Source organism: Nelusetta ayraudi, unplaced genomic scaffold (genome assembly GCF_046127955.1).
Source record: "Nelusetta ayraudi isolate G7.1 ecotype Tasmania unplaced genomic scaffold, CSIRO-AGI_Nayr_v1 ptg000008l, whole genome shotgun sequence".
NCBI lineage: Eukaryota > Metazoa > Chordata > Actinopteri > Tetraodontiformes > Monacanthidae > Nelusetta > Nelusetta ayraudi.
The window spans coordinates 5,969,462-5,990,105 of NW_027466058.1; the positions used below are offsets into that span (position 1 = coordinate 5,969,462).

The 20,644-nt window shown below is 46.3% G+C and overlaps 1 protein-coding gene across 8 annotated transcripts in view; it reads right to left on the reverse strand.

Annotated features, from left to right (window-relative positions):
- Positions 1-20,644, reverse strand: part of lyst (lysosomal trafficking regulator) — a 65,478-nt gene that overhangs the window by 34,034 nt on the left and 10,800 nt on the right. For 6 of the 8 annotated variants that reach the window (XM_076018970.1, XM_076018965.1, XM_076018963.1 and 3 more), the window contains 6 exons: positions 14,115-14,206; positions 9,635-9,833; positions 7,599-7,689; positions 4,061-6,185; positions 333-1,251; positions 71-232 (listed from right to left, as the gene is read on the reverse strand). In XM_076018970.1, coding sequence (XP_075875085.1) covers positions 71-232; positions 333-1,251; positions 4,061-6,185; positions 7,599-7,689; positions 9,635-9,826 — 3,489 coding nt within the window. In that variant the 5' untranslated portion in view covers positions 9,827-9,833; positions 14,115-14,206. Of the gene's footprint in view, positions 1-70; positions 233-332; positions 1,252-4,060; positions 6,186-7,598; positions 7,690-9,634; positions 9,834-11,246; positions 11,380-14,114; positions 14,207-16,973; positions 17,219-20,644 lie in introns of those variants that run through there. The other 2 variants (XM_076018969.1, XM_076018968.1) reach the window with 2 other exon arrangements.

The following is a 20,644-nucleotide window of genomic DNA, read 5'->3' on the forward strand; positions in this document are numbered from 1 at the left end:
ACAATTTTGGCCCAATGTGCACGTTTCTGGGTGGTTTCTTGGTGTGTAAGTATCTTTGCATTTCACTCACCCTGTCCGGTTTCTCCTCAGGCAGCTCGGCGGTGGACGACACGTCTGCCAGCGCCACCCTCAGGAGGGAGTCGAACAAGGGAATGGCGAGGTCAGAGTTCACGACCCCTGAGCGAGAGAGCTGGTCCCGCACCTCCAGCAGCATCTCTTCCACTGACTGCAGCTGCCGTGGGCGAGACGAGATGCATCTCATCAGAGCCGGTCAAAATGTTATCCCTCGCAGCTGGAGGACGATACAAGACGGGAGGAAGCGAACTACATACCTGATAGGAGAGCTCGGGCTCGGCCCTCTGTAGTGTGGAGTTAGCACTGTGCAAACAAATGGCCAGCAGGGCCTCCAGGAGACGGATGCTGTGCAGCTGCCACTCCTCCTCCAGCCTCTTGGTTGGATCTTTGGTCACTCCGTCGGCAGGGCTGTTGGCCGCGTCGTGGCTCGACTCGTCCAGTCTGAGCGAGTCGGGGCTGGCTTTTCCTTTGCCGTCCCTCCTCTTCTTTGGCTTCCCGTCCTTGGCCTTGCAGGACAGCTTCTGGATGACCATGGCCGTGAGGCGCAGACACACGTCCAGGCCTCCCAGCCGGAAGAACTGCCTCTGGAACAAGGGGCTGGACATGTAGATCCACTGGCATACCGACCAGACCTCCACGGCCCGCCGCACCTGCTCCCTGGACGGCAGAGCCACGCTGTCGGGGGACAGGTAGGGCAGCCGCCCGCCCAGGGGCTCGCTGGCCGTGCTGTCGTAGCCGGACGTGTCCTCGGAGTCGTTGGCCGAGTCCCGGTCCGAGTCGGCCTCTTTGCTCACGCAGAGGAAGGCCACGCACAGGAAGAGGTTGATGACGTGCAGGTGAGTCTCCGCCCGGCTGCGCCCGGCCCCCCGGCTCTGCCCGTTGCGGCCCTTGTGGCAGGGACACGCCTCCTTCAGGCCCTCGTAGAACTTGCTGAGGCTCTGGGGTCCCTCTCCGGTCCCCCGGGACACCAGCTCCTCGGCCAGGCCCAGGATGGCCTCCCCCTCTTCGGCGTCTGCGCTCTCCAGCTCCTGCAGCACCCTGTCGGCCTGCTGCTGCCCCGTGCCAATGATGAGGGTCTCGAACACCTTCAGAGCCAAGGAGCGGGTCTGGTCAAGGTGGACCAGCTCCGTCACCTGGTTGAGGCCGTTGCAGCTGACAAAGAGGTCTCTGATCACCCTGCAGCAGGAAACATAAGGAGAATTTTGCATTCATTAAAGTAATTAACTGCGTTTCATTGACAACTAGAGTTGTGCAAAATCTAAATATTGCAATAAAAGAACGGTAATGGAAACACCTAAAATTTGAAAAATCTCTCAATTACCGCTAAAAGGTTTTTATGCTCTCATGAGGTGGTTTTTCAGACGTATCCATAGAGAGATATATCGCAAAAGTATAATGGAAATTGGCATCACCGGATGCGACATACGGGGTCACATGACCAGTTAACTTCAAGTAAAAATGATGCGTCATGTTTGGAAGGAGGAGGAGAGAGATGTTTTTTTTTTTACAAGTAATCAAGGAGAAAAATATAAAAAACTATTCTTGACAGGAAACGTAAACAAATAAAAGGAAACGTAACTCTCGGAATCTCGTGAGACGAGATTTTACGAGAATTTCGACTTTAGTGCTTCACACCATTCGATGGAAACACCTGCAAATTGCAATTGTACTTTGTCGAAATTTTAGAAATATCGCTTTTATTTTGCGAAATGGAAACACTCCAATTGATAGGCAAGAGTTTCTACAGAGTGAAGACTTTACATTAAAAGGATTTATAATGTTTCCAAAGAAAACTGCCTTCAATCCCCTCTGGAAAATTGTTATTACGATGGAAGACTTCTATTGTAAAGCGTTGGCCAGCCGTTCAAACTCTAAAAATGCAGCAGTCAGAGAAAACGTCCCGAATACGAGAACAATTTGTGCCATTTGTCACCATCAGAGCACAGATATAAGAACCCTGAAAGCGAATAATTTTCTTTGAACATGATGAACGAGATGGAGACCAGCATTAGATGTAGGAAAAACGGCTGACTCACTCCTTCAATCCGTTCAATACGATCTGATGGTCTTTTTTCAAAACAACAAAATAAATCTGAATTTATCTCATGCTGTGTCAAAACAGTCAAAGTGAGTCATACAATATTTATGAGAACAAAGCTGACATTTCACCTTATTTTGTTTACTGCTATAACAAACAGTGTGCTGTACAGAGGAGATGGTACAGCAACACATTAAAAAAAAAAAAACTACTAGTGAAATGGCACATGGCACATGACATTAAAAGAAGAACATCTGAGAAGTGTCAAATCAACATTTGCTCTTAAGAGATGCGGCGGAACTGATCAGAGACCAGAATAGAAGCGGTTTAATCACAGCGTGGGGATTCTCTGTGAGCGCACAACAGATGCTCAGCTCAAGTTGTGCGCTCAGAGCAAACCTGCTCCCTTTCATCGGGTACATCTGAGGAGAAACTCCCAAAAAGAGAGACAGAAAAAGATGCAAATATATAAAATACTGTGCACAATCTCAGACTCTAAATCTCCTAAATCTTTTGTTTATTTTTTTTTTAAGTCCACCTGGTCTAAATCTGATACTGGCAGTAGAACCAGTGACAGGGAGTGAGAAAGCTCCCCACCCGCGACCTGTATCTGAACTGCACTTGTTTAGCCTTGCTAACTGGTCGCTCAGCAAGGCTAAAAACATCACATTCCTGGAAAAAAAAAAAGAGAAAAAAAAGTGCAGCATTGTCTTATGTCTTGCCTGTGTGGCACTGCTGACTCACGATGCGGAACGACTCCCGAGGGCAGAGAGAAAAGTTCAGCGAGCAGAGCCAGCCAGCTAAGAGGGGGGGGGGGAGTTGTTCATGCCCAAGTGCCTGCGGCGTCTTCCTTACAAGCTAATGCAGAGTCATGTGCACAGCGCACTGCTGCCAAATGTGGAAGAATCCCATTGGGAGTGGAGGTTGGGGGGGGCGGGGGGGGGGGGGGGGTCAAAAGATCAGACTGAAGCGATACTGAGGCATGTTGTTTCATCCATGTAACTTGCATGCACACCTTATTCAACATGAAATAAAGATAAAGATGTTTACATTTTTTGCCGGTACCTGAGGACTACATTAGTTTGTACAAAGACAATGAAAAAGAGTGAGTCTAGTGAGTGAATCAGGGCGGCTCCTTTGTTTGAATTCGCTAAGCAAACAAGGCGGCCCGCTTCGGCCTGGACATAGACACACGTAACAGTGTTATGTAAGCAGCCAATTATCTCCCATCTCTCATTCTGTCCACAAAGACATGATACATTTTTAATTTGCGATCAATTAGAAATGACCTGGGCAGACAGCTCTAATGACCAACTTCAGAGTGGATTAGGTTTCTCGCTTTAGTTAGTGGATTTAGTGGATTTGTTACATTTTTTTTAGCAAAGTCAAAGGGGCACAATAAAGACCATAACCTCAGACTGTGACATTGATATTTGGTCATTTTGGAAATTTAATGCAAATTAGATTTTGAAAAAAAAAAAAAAAGGGAGATTAAACGGAAAGATTTTGAAGACACGCAATTACAAAAATCATTAGAAAAGGACAGGTGTTAAAGGTCTTGTAATAGCTTTGTAAAAAAAAATAATCACATAATCTTTTCTAACACTAATCTCTGTGCAAAATGACACAATTCTGGGAGACATCTCGGTCACAGAGGGCAACATTCCCAGCAGCCAGATGTCCGTTTCACCCGCTGAGACCACCTCAAAACAAGCTTCTTTCTGTTTGTTTGCAAACGTGGTGGCTTATAACAAATCATCAGCATTAGCAAAAGGGCTTGTGGCGAGTGTTTCTGGAGAAGCTTTTATTTAGATAATGCAATTCTGCCCCACTGAGATGAAAAAAAGATGTGAAAAGGGTACGACGAAGGACCTTTAAAGGTCACGCAAATTAATTCTGAGTTAAGGGGGGAAAAAGAAACGAAAAGACAAACAAAAAGTCACTTACTTTGACTTCAGCAGAGCGGGCAACGTTTGCAGGTAGATGAGGAGAACCTCCACAGGGAGGCACTGCTTGTGGTAGCTGCACACCTGCGTGCAGACGGTGGACACGCCCAGCTGCTGGGCGTGGTGGGCCAGCTCCACCCCCCTCTGCAGGACGGGGTTGAAGATGTGCGTGTAGAGCTGCCACTGCACCACGGCGTTGCCCCGCAGCGTCAGGTGGCAGATGTGGCCGGCAATCTGCTGGCTCAGCTGCCAGTCCTCGCCGAAGACCAGCTCCTGGTAGGCGCCCAGGGCGTCCCACTTCCAGAGCATGTCCTCGGCCCCGCCGCCGCTGGGCAGGATGCCCTGGGAGCGGTAGCAGAGGGCGGTGGGGGCGGACGACGGGTCGCCGTGCTGCAGGGTCTCCTCCAGGCCCGGCAGCTGGCTGCTGTCCAGTGTGCAGATGTTGCACGAGGCCAGCTTGGCTTTCTCCGATGGCTGGCCGCCGCCAAGCTGGTCCAGGATCAGCCTGCACAGGACGCTGAGGACGTACGACTGGTAGCTGCGCAGCCCCGGCGCTTTGAAGGCGTGCAGGAGGGGGCCGACCACGGAGCGCGGGTCCATGCAGCAGCAGATGCCGACGGCCTGCACCCCGGCCAGCACCTGCAGCACTGCGGGGCCGCCGGGGGAGAGCCTCTGCAGGAGCCGCAGGCACTGGTGGGCGCAGGCGGCCAGGCAGCAGCAGCGCTCCGGGTAGCGCACCTCCGAGTCGCCCTCCGCGCCGTCCCGGCAGTCCGCCTCCTCCTCGAAGGGGTTCCGGCCGGCGGCCTGCTTGAACGCCGACACGGGCAGCCCCGACAGGTCGCGGTGGTGGTGCAGGAAGTGCGAGTACTCGCAGCGGCGGTGGCGGCGGCGCGCGCACACCGACTGGTGTAGCTGCTCCGACTTGGCCTTCTTGACGGCGCTGATGATCCGGAAGACGCCGGCGATCAGGCCGCGCAGCCGCTCCGAGGCCTCGCCCACCACGTCCGAGTCGCGGGCCCTGCTGAGGGACTCCAGCCGCAGCGCCGTGGCCTCCAGCAGGTCCAGGCCGCGGTGCTGGACGAACTCGTGGACCAGCTCCAGGGCCTGGCTGAAGAAGAAGGGGTTGGGCGCCGACGCCTGCAGGCAGCCCAGCAGCACCTGCAGCACGCCCTCCAGGAGCTCGGGCAGCAGCAGCGCCCTGTGGCGGTACCGGGAGAAGGAGAAGTCCTCCTGCACCTCCTGCAGGGTCTTCTTGGGCCGGGGGGCGAAGGGGTCGGCCTGCCGGTCCAGGCAGCTGCGGATCTTGAGGGTGGCCCGCAGCAGGTCGGTCAGGCTGCGCCGCAGGCTGTCCGGGAGGGTTTCGCTCTGGCTCACGTCCACGGACATCAGGTGCAGGATGGTGCGCAGGAGCATCCGCTGCACCAGGGCGATGGGCTCCTCCGTCCAGCCGCCGGCCAGCTCTTCGGCCCCGGCCCCTCCCCCGTTGCCCATCCCCCCCGGGGCGCAGCAGTCGCCGAACTCGGTGAGGATCTCGGTGAGGGTGGGGACCACGCTCACCGCCCGGCCCGGGTTGTGGTTGATGCTCATGTCGAACTTGCAGACCTTCTCCAGCAGGGAGAGCAGCACGTGGCAGAGGTCAAAGGGCGAGTTTTCCATGCGGTTGAAAATGGATATTGCCGCCGGGTCCGTGAGGGTTTCGGTGTCCTTCATCTGGGTCCCGGGGACCCGAGGGTGCAGGTACGGCGCGCTCATGGTCTCCGCTGCGGTGGTGGTGGTGGTGGTGGTCGTTGAAGATGGCGCCTGGGCGGTCTGGGGAAGGTGATGCTGGTAGCTCACACGGAGGGTGGAACCGTGCGACCTGCGGCTCCTGGAACCGGGTCCCGAGGCGCCTTTGTCGTCTCGAGTGTCATCCGAATCCGAGGTGGAGACCTGGGACTTGCGGGCATCCCTCACCGAGTACCTCTGCGCTATCCTGCGAGACCGCCGCGACTTCCAGGAGCCGCTGCCCGGGCGGGACTTCTTCCCGCTGTGCGGATCATCGGCCGCAGCCTTCAGTCCGGCTCTGACAGGGGTGGCCTTTATCTCCCGGCTCAGGAATACCTCCAGTAAGGACGGCAGGGTGAAATCTGTCAAGCACACAGGAGCGCCGGTCAGACTAACTCTGGAGATACAAGAGGTCGTCCATCCAAGACGTAAATACGCACAGTGGTAACAGGCTGCTGCTTTTCAAACTTGCACGCAAAGGCAATAGATTTAAAACATAGACTCACTATTAATAGCGAAAACGCACCAATTATAATTTGTAATTCAGCATCCAATTGCTCAAAATGAATTTGTACTTTCTAATTTGACTATTCTACACGTTACCTTCGTACCGTGACATGTTTCGACGGGAGCTTCCGTCTTCCTCAGAAGCTGTGTCACGCGTTTATATCAGCTGGTATCAGGTCAGAGTCACAATACAGGAAAACAACAAGAAAGCGAAGGCCGAGGACGATGAACAGGGACGAGGGTTTTATGCTCTCCCATGGCGGGAGCACCGTCCTAGGAGGGAGTAGCGGACCGACAGGTCCCACCTGTCAGATTTTGACAGGTGGGTTACACCTCTGTGATAGCAGTTGATGTAAACGTGTCACACAACACCACCCAGGTGAGCTTCTGAGGGAGGCGGAGGCTCCCTTGAAACATGTCAATGTGCGAAGATGACGTCATGAAACGGTCATGTGTCTGCGATAAAGGAAAAAAATGATAATAATCGTGTATATCTTGTGAAGACACAGTGAACATCACTCAGGCATTAAAATCCATTGTTTAATAGTAAATATAATAAAGCCCGAGAGCCTGTCAGCGCTCGCCCTATGTAAGCAGAAGGAGTGAGTAGGAATTAATTAAAGAAAAATGTCTAGGGTGCATGTAAGAGAGGATCAACAGTCTTGTACTAAATGCCAGTGTGATCGGGAGGTCACAGGCTCCCGCGGCGGCTGCAGCCGCTCAAGTTGCAACGCACACAATCAGCGAAAAAATAAATAAATAAAAAATAGTAGCGACTCAGCCGGTTGCTATAATTTACAAATGAATTATCCATCTCCAAAGGAGCGGAGAGCGCAGCGGGCACACTGTGGCGCTGAAATTATATACGAGTCACTTCTTGGGAACATCGCAGATGCCATTTAGGGAAAATCAATGTGTACACATTCCAGTGCCTTCACACACGTACACTGAACCCAGCGCTGAATCACTGATGGGCCTCAGCGATCCAGCGCTGTGCAAGTGATGGGGGGAAATAACGCAAATGTACAAATATAGAGGGGATGGTTCGCTTTTTACAGGTCTGTGTCCAAATGATTTTTTTTTTTTTAAACTAAGAAACTGCTGTAAATCAAGTGACACCAATTCAAGATTTTTTTTTATTTTTGCTCACAAAAATGAAGCGTAGAAAGTTATTAGTCACAAACTGTTAGGCGGTCAGATGCCATGAAGGCTGGCAACAGTAAGATATGTGCTGCAGTAGCGCAAGAAGTCCCTGTCTGGGTACCGACCTGGGGCTTTCTCCTCCTGCACGGGGATCTTCCAGACGAGCGGCAAGAGAGACAGCAGCAAAGTGAGCAGCTCCTCCCGGCAGGTCAGTTCCTGAGAGAGCAATAAAACATGGTGCGGTTACCTAGAAGCACCTCCTGCCTCTCCCTGCGGAGACACTCCCGAAAAGAGAAGCCCTCGGTCCTCCTCAGCTAAAACATCCGACTGAAAGTTGAATCCAAATCTCGTCCCCCTCCCAAGAGCAAGTGACACTTTGGCCTCGAGCGGTTTGCATTTATTTATCTTGTTCCCTTTTTTTTTTTTTCTTTTTTTAAATCCTCACTGCGAGTTAGGCAGAAGGCAATGTAGCAGTTATGTGAAATCTTGCTTCTAAGGCCTCGGGGATGTCACATGTGCTCAGGGCATACCTCACAGTAGGGAGAGAACAGGCTCCTTGTGTTAATTAAAAGCAATTAACCTAGTCTGTCACGCTGAGACAATTTAAAAAGATCAAGTTTCTGACGTTACCAAACCGTCAAAAAAAAAACAGGCTACGCGCGAGTAACGTTTCAACCCCGTCTGGGTTGACGGGACGATCGGCCCAAGAATCAAAATGCATTTGTCGTTGTTATTTATTTCTCAAACGCTCATTCATATGTTGTTGTTCTTTCTGTCTGATGTTAAAGAAATGTATATCAACTGTACTGCACAATCATTTGCTCACACATGATAACCCACAATTTAAAAAAGATAAACTTTCTGTCATTACATTATATAATATCAAACTTTTTGTTACTATTTTGAGCAATTTTAGTATATATTATGATATTGTATGTAATATAATATTGAATATATATATATATGAATATAATATTTTGATTCAGAATAAATGCGTAGAATCAAACACGGACGACCACAGTGGCGAAGGTTTTCCATTTGTAAATTTAATGACTCAGCAAAGGGGCTCTCATGAATGTTTAAAGGCCACTAAATGAAAGTGCAAGATGTTATTTCAGATAGGAAATTAGCACTAGTTCTCTTACGCTGCAGATGAATAAATATTCATTGAGCGTGGGCCCCTAATGGGCTCGAAACTTTCTGGGTCACAGATGACGCACGAGGCAGGAGCTTGTGATACGCCTACACGTGTACGCATTACATTGAACATGAATACGTGTCAAATCTGCTCTAGAGCTGTGAACAATACATGACCGCAGGATTGGGGCGGGAGAGGAGCCAATTGTCATGACTTTAAAACAAAAACAAGCAAACAATTGCATCATAGTTTCAACAAAATCCTTTAACGCTGCAGTCTGTTACATATTAGAACGCTGACCTTTGAGCTCTGGCTAAAAAAAAAATCTCTTTTGTGTTTCTCTTGGTCCAATTTGACCTGAACGAAAGCTTCGTCTGCATCAGGGGTGACACCAGTGTTTTTAATGTTCTCGTGAATCGAATGAGTTTCGCACAAGTCACCTGCTAAACCTCGTTAAAACGCTTTGCCGACCAGATTGATACCGGGTCAGTCAGATGTTAAGGTATGCATTTTTTTTATATATATATAGATAAATCACACTTTAGGATCCAGAGCTCACTGCTGATGACATGAAATAAGACGAGCGTCTGCCATCGTATGACCAGTTCCCTGGACTGATCAATAAAATGTCTTTACAAAAAGAAATATTTTCATATTTTGTTAATGCTGTCAGACGGATACACGAATAATGTTTATCCCATGAAGGGCTTTTATTGAAGTGATGACCACAGTTGTGAATTTAGGTCGTAAATGTGTTGGAAGTCCAGGTATTGATAGCAGAAGCAGAATGAAGAAGTGTGAGAAAAAAAAAAAATCAAACAACGCACATGGCCTGTCGATCTCATTTCCTCTTGTGCAAGCCACAACAGGAGACAAACAAGTATGCCGATGATACCAGTGGGGAGAATGAATGAATGGAGTGTTTGAAAAGCTGCTTCACCAACAGGCAGGTCCTATCACTCACATGATAAGGACAAATATGAAAAAATCTTAATCACTTTGTGTTGATTCTCATACTCATACCTGATCGATGATGGAGTCCAGGGTGCTAAGCAACAGGAAGCCCCGCCCCCTGACCAGGTACTCGCCCAGCGCCACCATGTGACTCTCCTCCTCATCCTCGTCCCGCGCCTCCGCTCTCTGGGCCACGGCGCTGCACAGCTGATGGACGTCCGTCAGGAACTCCCTGGCCAAGGTGTTGCTGGCGCCACTCATGTCTGAGCTGCAAGAGAACGGAGGCCATCAAGGAGCCGCCGCGCAGTCACCGAAATCAACCCGGGCATTTTTTGTTCTTGGACTTTAAGGCTGCCGTTTAAAAACAGAGAAATCTATTGAATATCTCCTCCTGAAAGCTGTTTTCATGGACCGTAAAAGTGAAACATCTCTGAAGTCTGAGCCTTCAGGACCAAGTGACCAGTACAAGGTGAATCAGGTGGTCAGAGATCATCTCTCTGACCAGTAAAAGGAATCAGTTTATGGAACACATGAGCATAGAAAACAAAGAATCCAAATCACTATTTACATACATTGAAAAGGTCAATAACAGACAGTATGTTGAAGAAATATGTTTGTCTCTGACGGTCACGGAAAATAAATAATCAAGTCAGATTTGTGGTTTTCTTTGCAGAAGTGTAAAAGGGAATTGTACCAAAAGTAGAATGTGTCTGTAAGCTTTGTAGGACAGCTATTTTATTTTATTATTCGCTATCATTATATGTTATTGTTAGGAATATTTTGAGATTTATTGTGTTGTTGTGGATGCTTTTAAGCCCTTTGTAAACTCATTTCTTTGGGTAAAGGTGCAGATAATAAGATCAGGTTTGTGTTAGCGTTGAATTGTTTTGTTTAAATAAATAGAAAAAATAAAAACTGTTACGGTTAATATATTATTAAATAACTAAAAACAGGGATTTTTCAATTTATCTCCGAACATTAAAAGTAATTCAATGTAACAATTACATTGGTAGCAACATTCTGCAACAGTTTCTTCAGATGCAAAGAATGGTTTGTTCAAAAAACTGTTTGGAAGCTTGTTGAAACTGAGAAGACGTGTGTTACATACATGTGTTGACACCTACACAATTATTAAATTGGCTCACAATCCAAGGCTAGAAAAAAAATATAAAAAAAAATGCAAAATGGCAAATGCTTTGAATATGTTGATGATTGATTTCAAATAGTTTTCTGAAAGATCCCTTTAATATAGAGTGTAGGACTTTGTGGAAGTGATCCATCACATTCATTTCTGAGCCTGTTGCACACCAGACAGAAAGATAATCTGACAACAAAAAAAAAAAATGCATGTGACACCTCATCTTCCAACCGCACTCAAACTGAAGGTAAATCTTACATTCCCAGACAAGTGGCCATGTGTACCAACCAAGTCCCAATCAAACGTACCAATACAACATGTCAACATGGCACACAACTCCAATTTCCCTTAGTCCACTGAACACACCTCAAGTCCGGCGACAAGGCAGCGAAATGACTCCACCCGACGGCCGCACAACTCGCTGTTCACATCTTTACCACTCGGATCCAAAACTACGTCAGGACAGCGGACCGGCGCCGGATGATTAACGTCCGCCGCGCTAAATTCTGCCACAAGCCGCACAGTAGTAGACTCAGCTCTTACCAAACGTCGCTTGGCCGAGCCGTTTCCTTCCAATCATTGTGCGCTCTCCCCCAACGAGGCAGCAGTTCCACTGGCTCTGGCTGCATACCTCCTTGCGCGGCCGCTGACTGAATTTTCTGTTCCGCGGCGCAAATTCCATTAAATTGGAATTTTCAAATGGAAGCCTTCCAGATTCGCAGAAGATCGGCGTATCACATGAAAGCATGTGATGTCACATGTCCAGGACTGGGACTGGGACTGGCCTGGGGAATAGAGGCAAGCCCCCAGGGCCCTGCAGAAGACCTCCACAGCCCAACATTCATTTGCAGAAAATGCCTTTTTCTGACACACAATCACAGCTGAAACGACACAACCTGGAGGAGGGGCTATAAGATGAGCCAAAAAGGCAAAAGAGTTCCTGAGAATTAGGCGCGGAGACTCTGAATTATAAATAAATTGCAAACAAAGCCCCGAAAACATATCGTGCACCAATTTCTGTTACATGGTTCTTCCTTGAAAATCGTCTTTTCACTTCTTCAATAAAAACCATCACCATTACACAAATCAGTTTCTAAGCCACAGATGAGGAAATGCTTTGTTTACCACATTTTTATGACACGTTTAAAGTTTTGGGGGAAATTTGAGGCCATGTAACTTAAAGGGATATACTCATAGAGTTGTTGAAACGTGACCCATTTACCACTGATGTGACAGAGGTGACACTTTCTAAACCTTGTAACTGTTCTTGCCTTGCACAGGGGGAGAGAACTCAAACTACTGCAAGTCTGTCCAGTTCTCCAGTGTTGAGACACGTTGTTTTAGGGCCACAAAAAAATGATATGGCCAAGTGAAAATCCAGAGGAGAATAGATCAGAGCAGAACTTTGTTGTACTGCTTATCTTGTTAAATGTAGTTTTTTTTATTATTATTGCTGTGGCAACATCCTAAATTGTTCACCTTTTCCCCGAGCAACTTAAAAAACAGAATTGCGTCACAATAAGAAAGGATTGTGACTGTAAAAAAATAACCCAAACCAAAACAAAAAAAACTTTAATTGGCAATTTTTCTAATTTACCGAGTAAAATCATTATCCGGACTGCTTACTGTGCTGCCAGACTCAAATTATTTTTAAATCACTGCCCCCAGGAAAATAATGAATTAAGGACACGGCAAAGCGAGATATTGGTCTCCTTCATCCCACTGCGCACATATCTCTCCCACAGATCTCACTTTTTGAGTTTCTCCTCTGGCGTCTTTGTTCCAATTATCGCAGAGACACAGTGCAGACTTTATGCAGCCTCTCGGTTTTTAATGAGGGTAAAAGTGAGGACATTTCCCGGGAGATTAAGGGCAATTTAAGCAACGATAACATTCAATATTGTCTGATTTGGCACCGGCTTAGGGTCAGCCTGCTTCTTAAAAACATGGAACCTGCCGCTTAAGTGTAACGTTACTAGCGCCTGGGCCTCTACCGCACACACAAGACGGGATCACCGAGTACAAAGAAAAGCTGCAGATATGGGGAAAGGCCTGTTGAAATGGCTGCACGGAGCTCTGACACATCAAGACAGACATTGTTTCAGCCGTACTAATCAAAATGGATGCGGACTAATGATATCACCGCTCCGCGACAACACACGGATGTCAACGCCCTCACTTAATTCTTGGGTCGTGCGAGGCTGTGCGCAGCATAATAACACAAGAGGCACTTGAGGGGCTAATGTCCCAAGCTTTCCACCCCCCATCAATATGTAAATCTATGCAGCATGCCACTTCAACAGATGACACATCGCGATTACGTAATATCTGCAACCTCTCAAGTGCTGGAGCGGCGGAAAGACAAAGAGAAAACGCAAAAGCAAGTTTGTGTTCCGTGCATCCGGTAGAACTATGGTGGTGTATCGTCAACTGTAACATTTGAAGAAAAAAATAAATAAATAAATAAATAATAATAATAATAATAATAATAATAATAATAATAATAATAATAATAATAATAATGATAATAAACTCAACTCACTGGCTGGTTTTAATCTTAATTTGCAACAATTGGCTCAAGTATGCATGCTGTTGAACCAAAGTCTGCAGAAGCAGTTGATACTGTGAATGAACGCACAGTTTGAAAGAGCAGGGCAGAAGAAAATTGCGGGTGGGGGGATGGCAACCTTTTGGGAAAATAGTACTGCATAAGTCAGTGACAAAAACTTGATTTATATGGACTGAAATATAGGATGTTATTGCATCAGTCAACATAGCGAGACAAGCGGCGCAGAGCAGTTCGAAGGAGGTTGCACAGGAAGTGAACAACAGCAAAGGGGGAAGTGATGGTCTGTGTGAATCAAGTTCCCTCTAGTGGATGGCATGCAGGATTTTAGAGTAGCGGCTGCTTGGATGTGGACAGTGACTGTTCTGGAGCTCAAGCCTCTATTTTTATATAGTTACTGTAAAGGAGCATTAATTGGCATTTAGACTATAACTGTGGAGTGCACTAAGATCTCTTTCACTTTTATAATGCTCTGTAGAAGATCCGATTATACCAGTTAGATCATTGATGCGTTTGCATTTTTTCTCATTTGGTCGGGGCCCAAAAATAGAGAAAAGAAAACATACAGTTCACGCTTCAGCTCCCTGTCACACGGCACAGTTTGGCTGTGGTCAGAATGAGCTCATGACTTGGTGAAAATGCAGCAACATCAAGTCACGTGAAGACATTCGCGACGCTCATTGGCCAGTGTTCTGGGATGTGACACAGTTGCGATAAACCAACAAACGTTAAGGAGGGGTGGTGATTGGGGGGGGAACCAAAGTAAATTGAATCAGGTGTGAAATCCCAATCAAAACACGATTGAATAACATGGACTTAAAGAAATAAAAAGTTGCGATACCTACCAGAATACGAGTGAGTCTTTGTTGCTTTGGCTGGGGTGATGCTGCACATAGTGGAAGAGGCAGAGGAAGTTCTCCAGCCCCTGAAGACTGACCTGGTAACAGACAGAGACAGACGTCAACACAGACACAGGACTGTGGGTCAAAGTCACATTCATCTCGGCGCGATGAATCAATGAATCAATTAGCTCAGATGAGACTGAAACTGTACAGTTCAACAGCATGAACAAGAGCGAAGCGTTTGATCTTTGCGGTGTGACACAACACACGTAGCGCTCCGTACGTTTTCTTGCCATTCGAACCGTTTTCGGTGCAGAGGTAGGAGCTACAGAGTTCTTTGGGCTTCACGTGATTTTCTCCTACATTCTTTTCTGCATTTGTTAAACTACATGGTGAATCAGTGCGTGCGAGGCTTTATCAGGGGAGGAAGCGTGTCGGCAGGAGGCTTGTTGCGGAGAGCATGTGCTGCCGCACAGAAAAAGGTCAGTAGTATACCGGGTCACTCCAGATTTTACACCTTGACCTCGGGACTTCCAACAAAAATTGGTTGGATGGCCTCAAGGCTGTTTTTTTTTTTTTCCTTTCTTTTTTTTTTTTTTAAACTAGAACCTGTTAAATACAGTGGGGTGAGGGCACTGAAAGCTTTAAGAACAAAGGTTAAAAATAACACTAAGACTAATTGGAAAGGAATGCAGAGCATGAAGCAAGTTCAGAAGTAACATCTCTCTGATGATGTAAAAGATGTGCAGTATCACTAGCACCAATAACACTGAAGGGTTGAATCTTCTACTGACTTTAACTAAAATAAACATTTTCTGTCTATATTGATTGACACTAATAACTTGAAATATTGTATTTATTTTCCTTAGTCCAGACAAATATAATATCTTAAATAAACATCTGAGTGTATTTTTGATCTGAACAGTTAAAAGCATTCCAACTTGAGAGGCTTCGCCCATCAAAAGCCTGAGAAAGTTGGCAGTCGGCGTCCGCCCTTCATGATCAGATAAGGCCTTTTCCGCCAATGTGGTCTGGCGATAAGGTAAGGCACGTTAACTGACACGATCCGAAATCACTTCAACACAAGTGGGCGGGCGAACCACGCTGAAGTTTAAACATGACGCGTGGTGGTAAAGAGGCATCCGGGAAGTGAAACCGGCTGTGGCGTCGCAATCAGAAGATAAGAATGCTTTTTTTTCGTTTGTTAGCCATACAACAAACTGTGAAAGGCAGCTTAGAAAGGCAGCAAACAACACGTAATATGGACACAGGAAAATAAAAAAAGAATTTGTCGGAAAGACAAAATGTATCAATGGAATATATAGGGTCAATTTCGATACCGGATCCTTTTTTTGATAGCATATGTTTTAAAATTTGAATGACAGCAACAAAACCACAATGCAATTATAGTAAAAAAAAAAAAAAAAAAACTTTTATGATCAATTTACTGGTGATTCAGATCAGGATTTCCTCCAAAATCAACTGTTGTATTCCAATGACGTGGCGGAGTCACACTTCAGAATCGTTGGCATGGTGATAATTTTCACTCTAACGCATATAAAAAGTTTGCAAGTGTCTTTGGTTCCTTCAGCTTTAGACTGTTGACACATGTATGCCGAATGACTACTGGCTCGCAGAAGCTAAGATTTACCCTCTTGGACATTGGAATTTGGGACAGAAGGATCACTCCTTTCTTGATATTCAACAGGACGATCGGCTAGGATTGGGTAGGATTTCAGTTGGAGACACAAATGTGTCTAATTTTCGTTGCCCAGTCCCAGGAATGACACGGTTGAGTACAACACTCAAAAGCAGTGTAGAAGCTTGTTTCCACAGCACTCAGCTGACGTAACAAATATGGTGTGTAATTAGTGCAAGTTTGTGCAAAGACAATAAACCAACTTCAACGAGTTCCCACCCCGGCCAGCAAACAGGCGGCACCCTGACCCAGCCGACGCAACATCGGATGGCATTTTGAAACACAACATAAAAACACGTGGCGGTCGCAGGAAACACTCGGGCCTTCTCCAGTCGTCTTTTCCCTGCCTGCTGACAGCTGACGTGTCGTTCCGCGAGCCTGCTTTGCCTGTCACCCCCTGCCACTGTGACTGCCGGCGTCTGGTGGCACCCTGACTGAGGAGGCTGCGCTGACTTCACGTCTGGGCGTCTGGACGGTCAAAAGGACAGGCGGTGCACAAAAGCAGATTACATTACCTCAGCGTGACAAGACCACAGCGGGACGTGACTGGAATCCTTCAACACAGTTGATCTCCACAGCTTTGCTTTGTGTAAAATGACACATTTGGAAGCTTCAAAAGGAAAGATTATGCCAAGAAGGAATTTCTTTAGTGTTCATTAAAATGCTGCCTCAAAGTTACTTACATGCTGCGTATTTATTTGTAAAAGCAATACCAACAAGAAAACAAACCAATAAAACTCACAATAAGTCACATTGCAGTGAAAAGGACACGTGGTTAACATGACCTAATGACTTGAAATTTGGGGATTTGGTTGCAAAAATGTTACATATATAAAACACATATCAGTTTTCCTTCAGTCTGTTCATTTTAGGGTTAAGCTGACATCAACTCTATGCAGGCCCAAGCTGCCAAAGTCAGAACAAACAATACAAGACAGCCCGTAAGGTCAGCAAATGCAACAGTGAAATCCAAACAGAAAAACAAAAAACTAACTCCATTAATGTTAAATACCCAAAATCAACGGCATGTGAATCAACTTTTGCTTTGGCAAGGCCACAGTTTCCACCCCCCCCCCAGGGAATAACATGGCACAGGCAGCAGCATAAAACACCAAGCATTTGACCCGACGCGGCCCGTAAAATAGCAAGCAAAGCATCATTACCAGCTGCCTTGACTCCTGCTCAGAACATCAATGGTCTGCAGGAGCCCGAGGCAGCCGGTCTGTGATAACTGACACCCGTCAAGCAAGCGAAGAGGAGGGAAAATCTGATCTCTTAGGTGCACCGCAGTTCAGTCACACCTTCGCATTTTCTGCAAGCGGCCGCAGAGGGGACGGGGCGCCCCGACACTACCACCCCCTTCCCTTGGTGAGTCAACTTCCTTCCTGCGTCTAAACTGTAAGCGCGACTTTGGCTTCGAGTTCTAGCGGCGACCAAAGACAAGGAAAAAGAGCATCAGAGCAACTGTCGCCCCTCCCCTGACTTCTGTCAGCTCGCTTTCGAAAAGGTCTTCTTCCCCTCATAATAATAATAATTTCAGCATAAATACTCGATACAAACAAAGCTATATTTTTTTTGTCCTAAAAAAAATATGCAATGCCATCAACTGCTGCTCATTGGTACGTCCTTATCGTTATCTTATCTAAATTAAGTCATTTTAATTTTAATGCGCTCTTTTTCAAAGGGAGTCTCAGCCAAGGCTGTAGCTGCAGCCAATAAGGTCGAGGTAAAACACGGCAATCACTAAGTCCAATAAAAATACACAATATTAAACGTTAAAAGTTAAAAAAGGACAAAGACTAGAGGGAGCCTAGTCTGCTACGCCAAGACACACCAAGAGAATCTGCGTCCAAATCCTTTATACCTTATTGTCAATATTGCTTGTCTTGTTCCTCTCGAACCAGAAAAAAAAAACCTTGCAAAAGATTTTGTTTGGTTTTGTTGATACTGCATGTCTATTCTACACGCAGACAGAAATAAAAAGTATATATCATTAAAATCCATCAGTGGTGGGCCGTGCATTATGCATCTAGGCCTTCAGTAACGTCGTGCTTGGTCCTACCTAAATGAACACACCTCATAATACCATCAATACTGTCAAAGCTCAAAAAGAAATTGCTATTTTAAGGCATTAGTCAACAAGGTTTTCAGAATTCCAGCAAAAGTACCACTAACTACTCACGATGTGAGCTGAAACAAATTTGTCAAATTAACTGTGTACTGTTGCCATTTCACGTAAGACACCGCGACAACAACAAAACAAACTGCTAATTGAAAATGAAAGTGAAGTGATTATTTGCATTTGTTTTTGAGAGTATGCATAATAATGAATAATAATGTCCACCTTATTTGCATGATAAGTTGCAGATGATTTCCCCCCCACCATTGGATCCTGCGGTTAGTTAAATCTGTTCGACTCTCACAAGTGCTTATCCAGTCCCAGTTCAGCTAGCTGGCCTTGGCATGGCAGACTCCAGATCTGATCGGTTATTGCAACTGACTGTGCTTCATTCACTTACAGTTAGACAGGAGCCTGCAATGTCGATACTGCTGGCCTCAGGCAGACTTCGTACAACCTGACAACACAAGCCAGCTGAAATACGATTGGATAAAAAAACTCTAACTTAATATACAACAATGGAAGCAGCGGAACCAAGTGGATAATTTGACATGAAGAAAACAGACTGCGGAGAATAACTTTATTATCATATATATGGAGGAAAAAAACTGTTCTAATATGTTTAGACCAGCAGAGAAGGTGACCTCACGATGAAATCCATCCAGACCCCAAAAGAACCTTGAGTTTGGGAGATTTATAATATTTTTGCTAATTTCAGTTAGTCCTTCCAGACACACAGACAGGTAGACACGTACAAGAGGAATCACAGGATGCACTGGGTTGGTAAGGCAGTAAAACGGAGTAGATGTAAAAGGTGAAAAAGACAAGAGGGTAAAAGTATTAGCCAGCAGCAGGAAATCACCGCTTCAGAAACGGCTGCCAAATCGGTTATTAGCTCAATAAACTAAATGAGGAACTGAGCTGGGGGCCGAGCTGGGGTGCAAACTGGGGTCTGAGCTGGGGGCCGAGCTGAGGGCTGAGCTGGGGGCAACGATGGAGGCCAAACTGGGGACCAAACTATAGGCCAAACTGGGGGGCCCGAGCTGGGGGCCATGCTGGGAAACGAGCGAGCGTCTCAAACGGCGTCCTCGTGTTATCAGGCTCTTTGTCGTGAAGGGAAACAAAGCGCCAGGACTAATTTCCAGGCGTCAGGGGTTTTTTCCCCCTTTGGTTTCATTTTTGTGTTTTGTTTTTCCCCCTCACTCCCTCCTCCTTCGAGGCTCTAATCCAATATCACGTTGCGCTCATCACAAAGCAGCCGCAGAGATGTGATAAATGGAGAGGGCCGCCAGCGCTGATTAATATGGCAGGGAGGCGAATCAGCGGCGCACGCAGACCCCTCCTGAGAAGGCACATCCGTAAACAGGAAGAGAGCTTTGGCGACAAACTTTTTTTTTTTGTTTTGTTTGCTTCGCACGTCTGTCACGCTTGACAGACGCGAACCGCGCGTGGGGCCAGTCGATGCCCACGCTACAGATTTCGCTCACTGGATCTCGAGTTTGCAGGTTGTCAAATTCAGCCGCAGCTTGTGTTGAGGGAAAAAAGTGTTTAAATAAGCAATGAAAGCCAGGGGAGCAAGTGAAATAGTTTCAAATTTCAAAGCAACACAATTTAGGGCTGTAATTCTGATGATTGGATGCTGTGATCAGGGCAGAGAGCCATCAGAAAAACCCTTCACTCTGCTGGGGAGGGCATCGTGATGTCTGCAGATCAATGTGTATCAACGGAGTGTTAAAAGTCAATGCCTTCAGCATCTCATAGTGACTCTCACCAAAGGATGGGCAGCAAACTTCAATACATTTGCTGCGCCGACCGCCGAAATGCTCAAATCTTATCCAATATTGACAAATCATCCTTCAGTGCCATAATCTGCGATATCTAAGAAAATAAATGTTAGCATCTGCGAGTCAATATTCATTCGGGACACGTAGGTCAACATCCAATGTCGCTGGCAATTGGCTTTCGCATGATACAGGCGTGAACTAAAAGACACTCTCAAACTTTAGTTTGTTAGCATGAAAATTAGCATCACGCCAAAGATTCCAAAGTGTGGCTCAACATCAAATAAAATTCAATATGTGTGCCAAGGATGTAGCGGCAAAGGATGGGAATGGTGTGAGGAATTGTGAGGAGCTGATTTGAATCACCAGTAAAAAAAAAAAAAAAATGTTGCTGTAGTTGCAGTGTTGCTTTCGTTGTTGTTCAAATCGGTTTTAAAGCATCTGGTAATAAAAAAAAAATAGCATTCTGAAAACGGTATCGAATCCAAGGTATCCAAACTGGAATTGTATCAGAACAGGCTGCAGACAGGAGACCTCTGAGGCGGTGGTGGTGGGGAGGACGTTGGACAACCAGGACCACCCTCTCCACCACACACTACGCAGACAGTAGAGCATCTTCTCCAGGAGACTGAGACAGCTTCCTTGTCTGAAGGAGCGCTTCAGGAAACCCTTCCTTCCTAGAGCCATCACCCTCTGCAACTCTTCCCCGCTGTGTGACAGAGAGCATTCTGGACATTTTTCCTGGACTCAATGGCAAATAATGCACAAATGGTTTATAAAACCTTGCTGATCCCTGCCACTGCACAAGTTGACTGTCTTTTGCAAAGTTGCTTTGGTGTAAATAGATTGATTTGAATGTTCTTGTAACTACTGTAATTACTTTATAGTTGTTGTTTTTTTTATATACTGTCTTTCATGTTGCAACAGTGTAGTT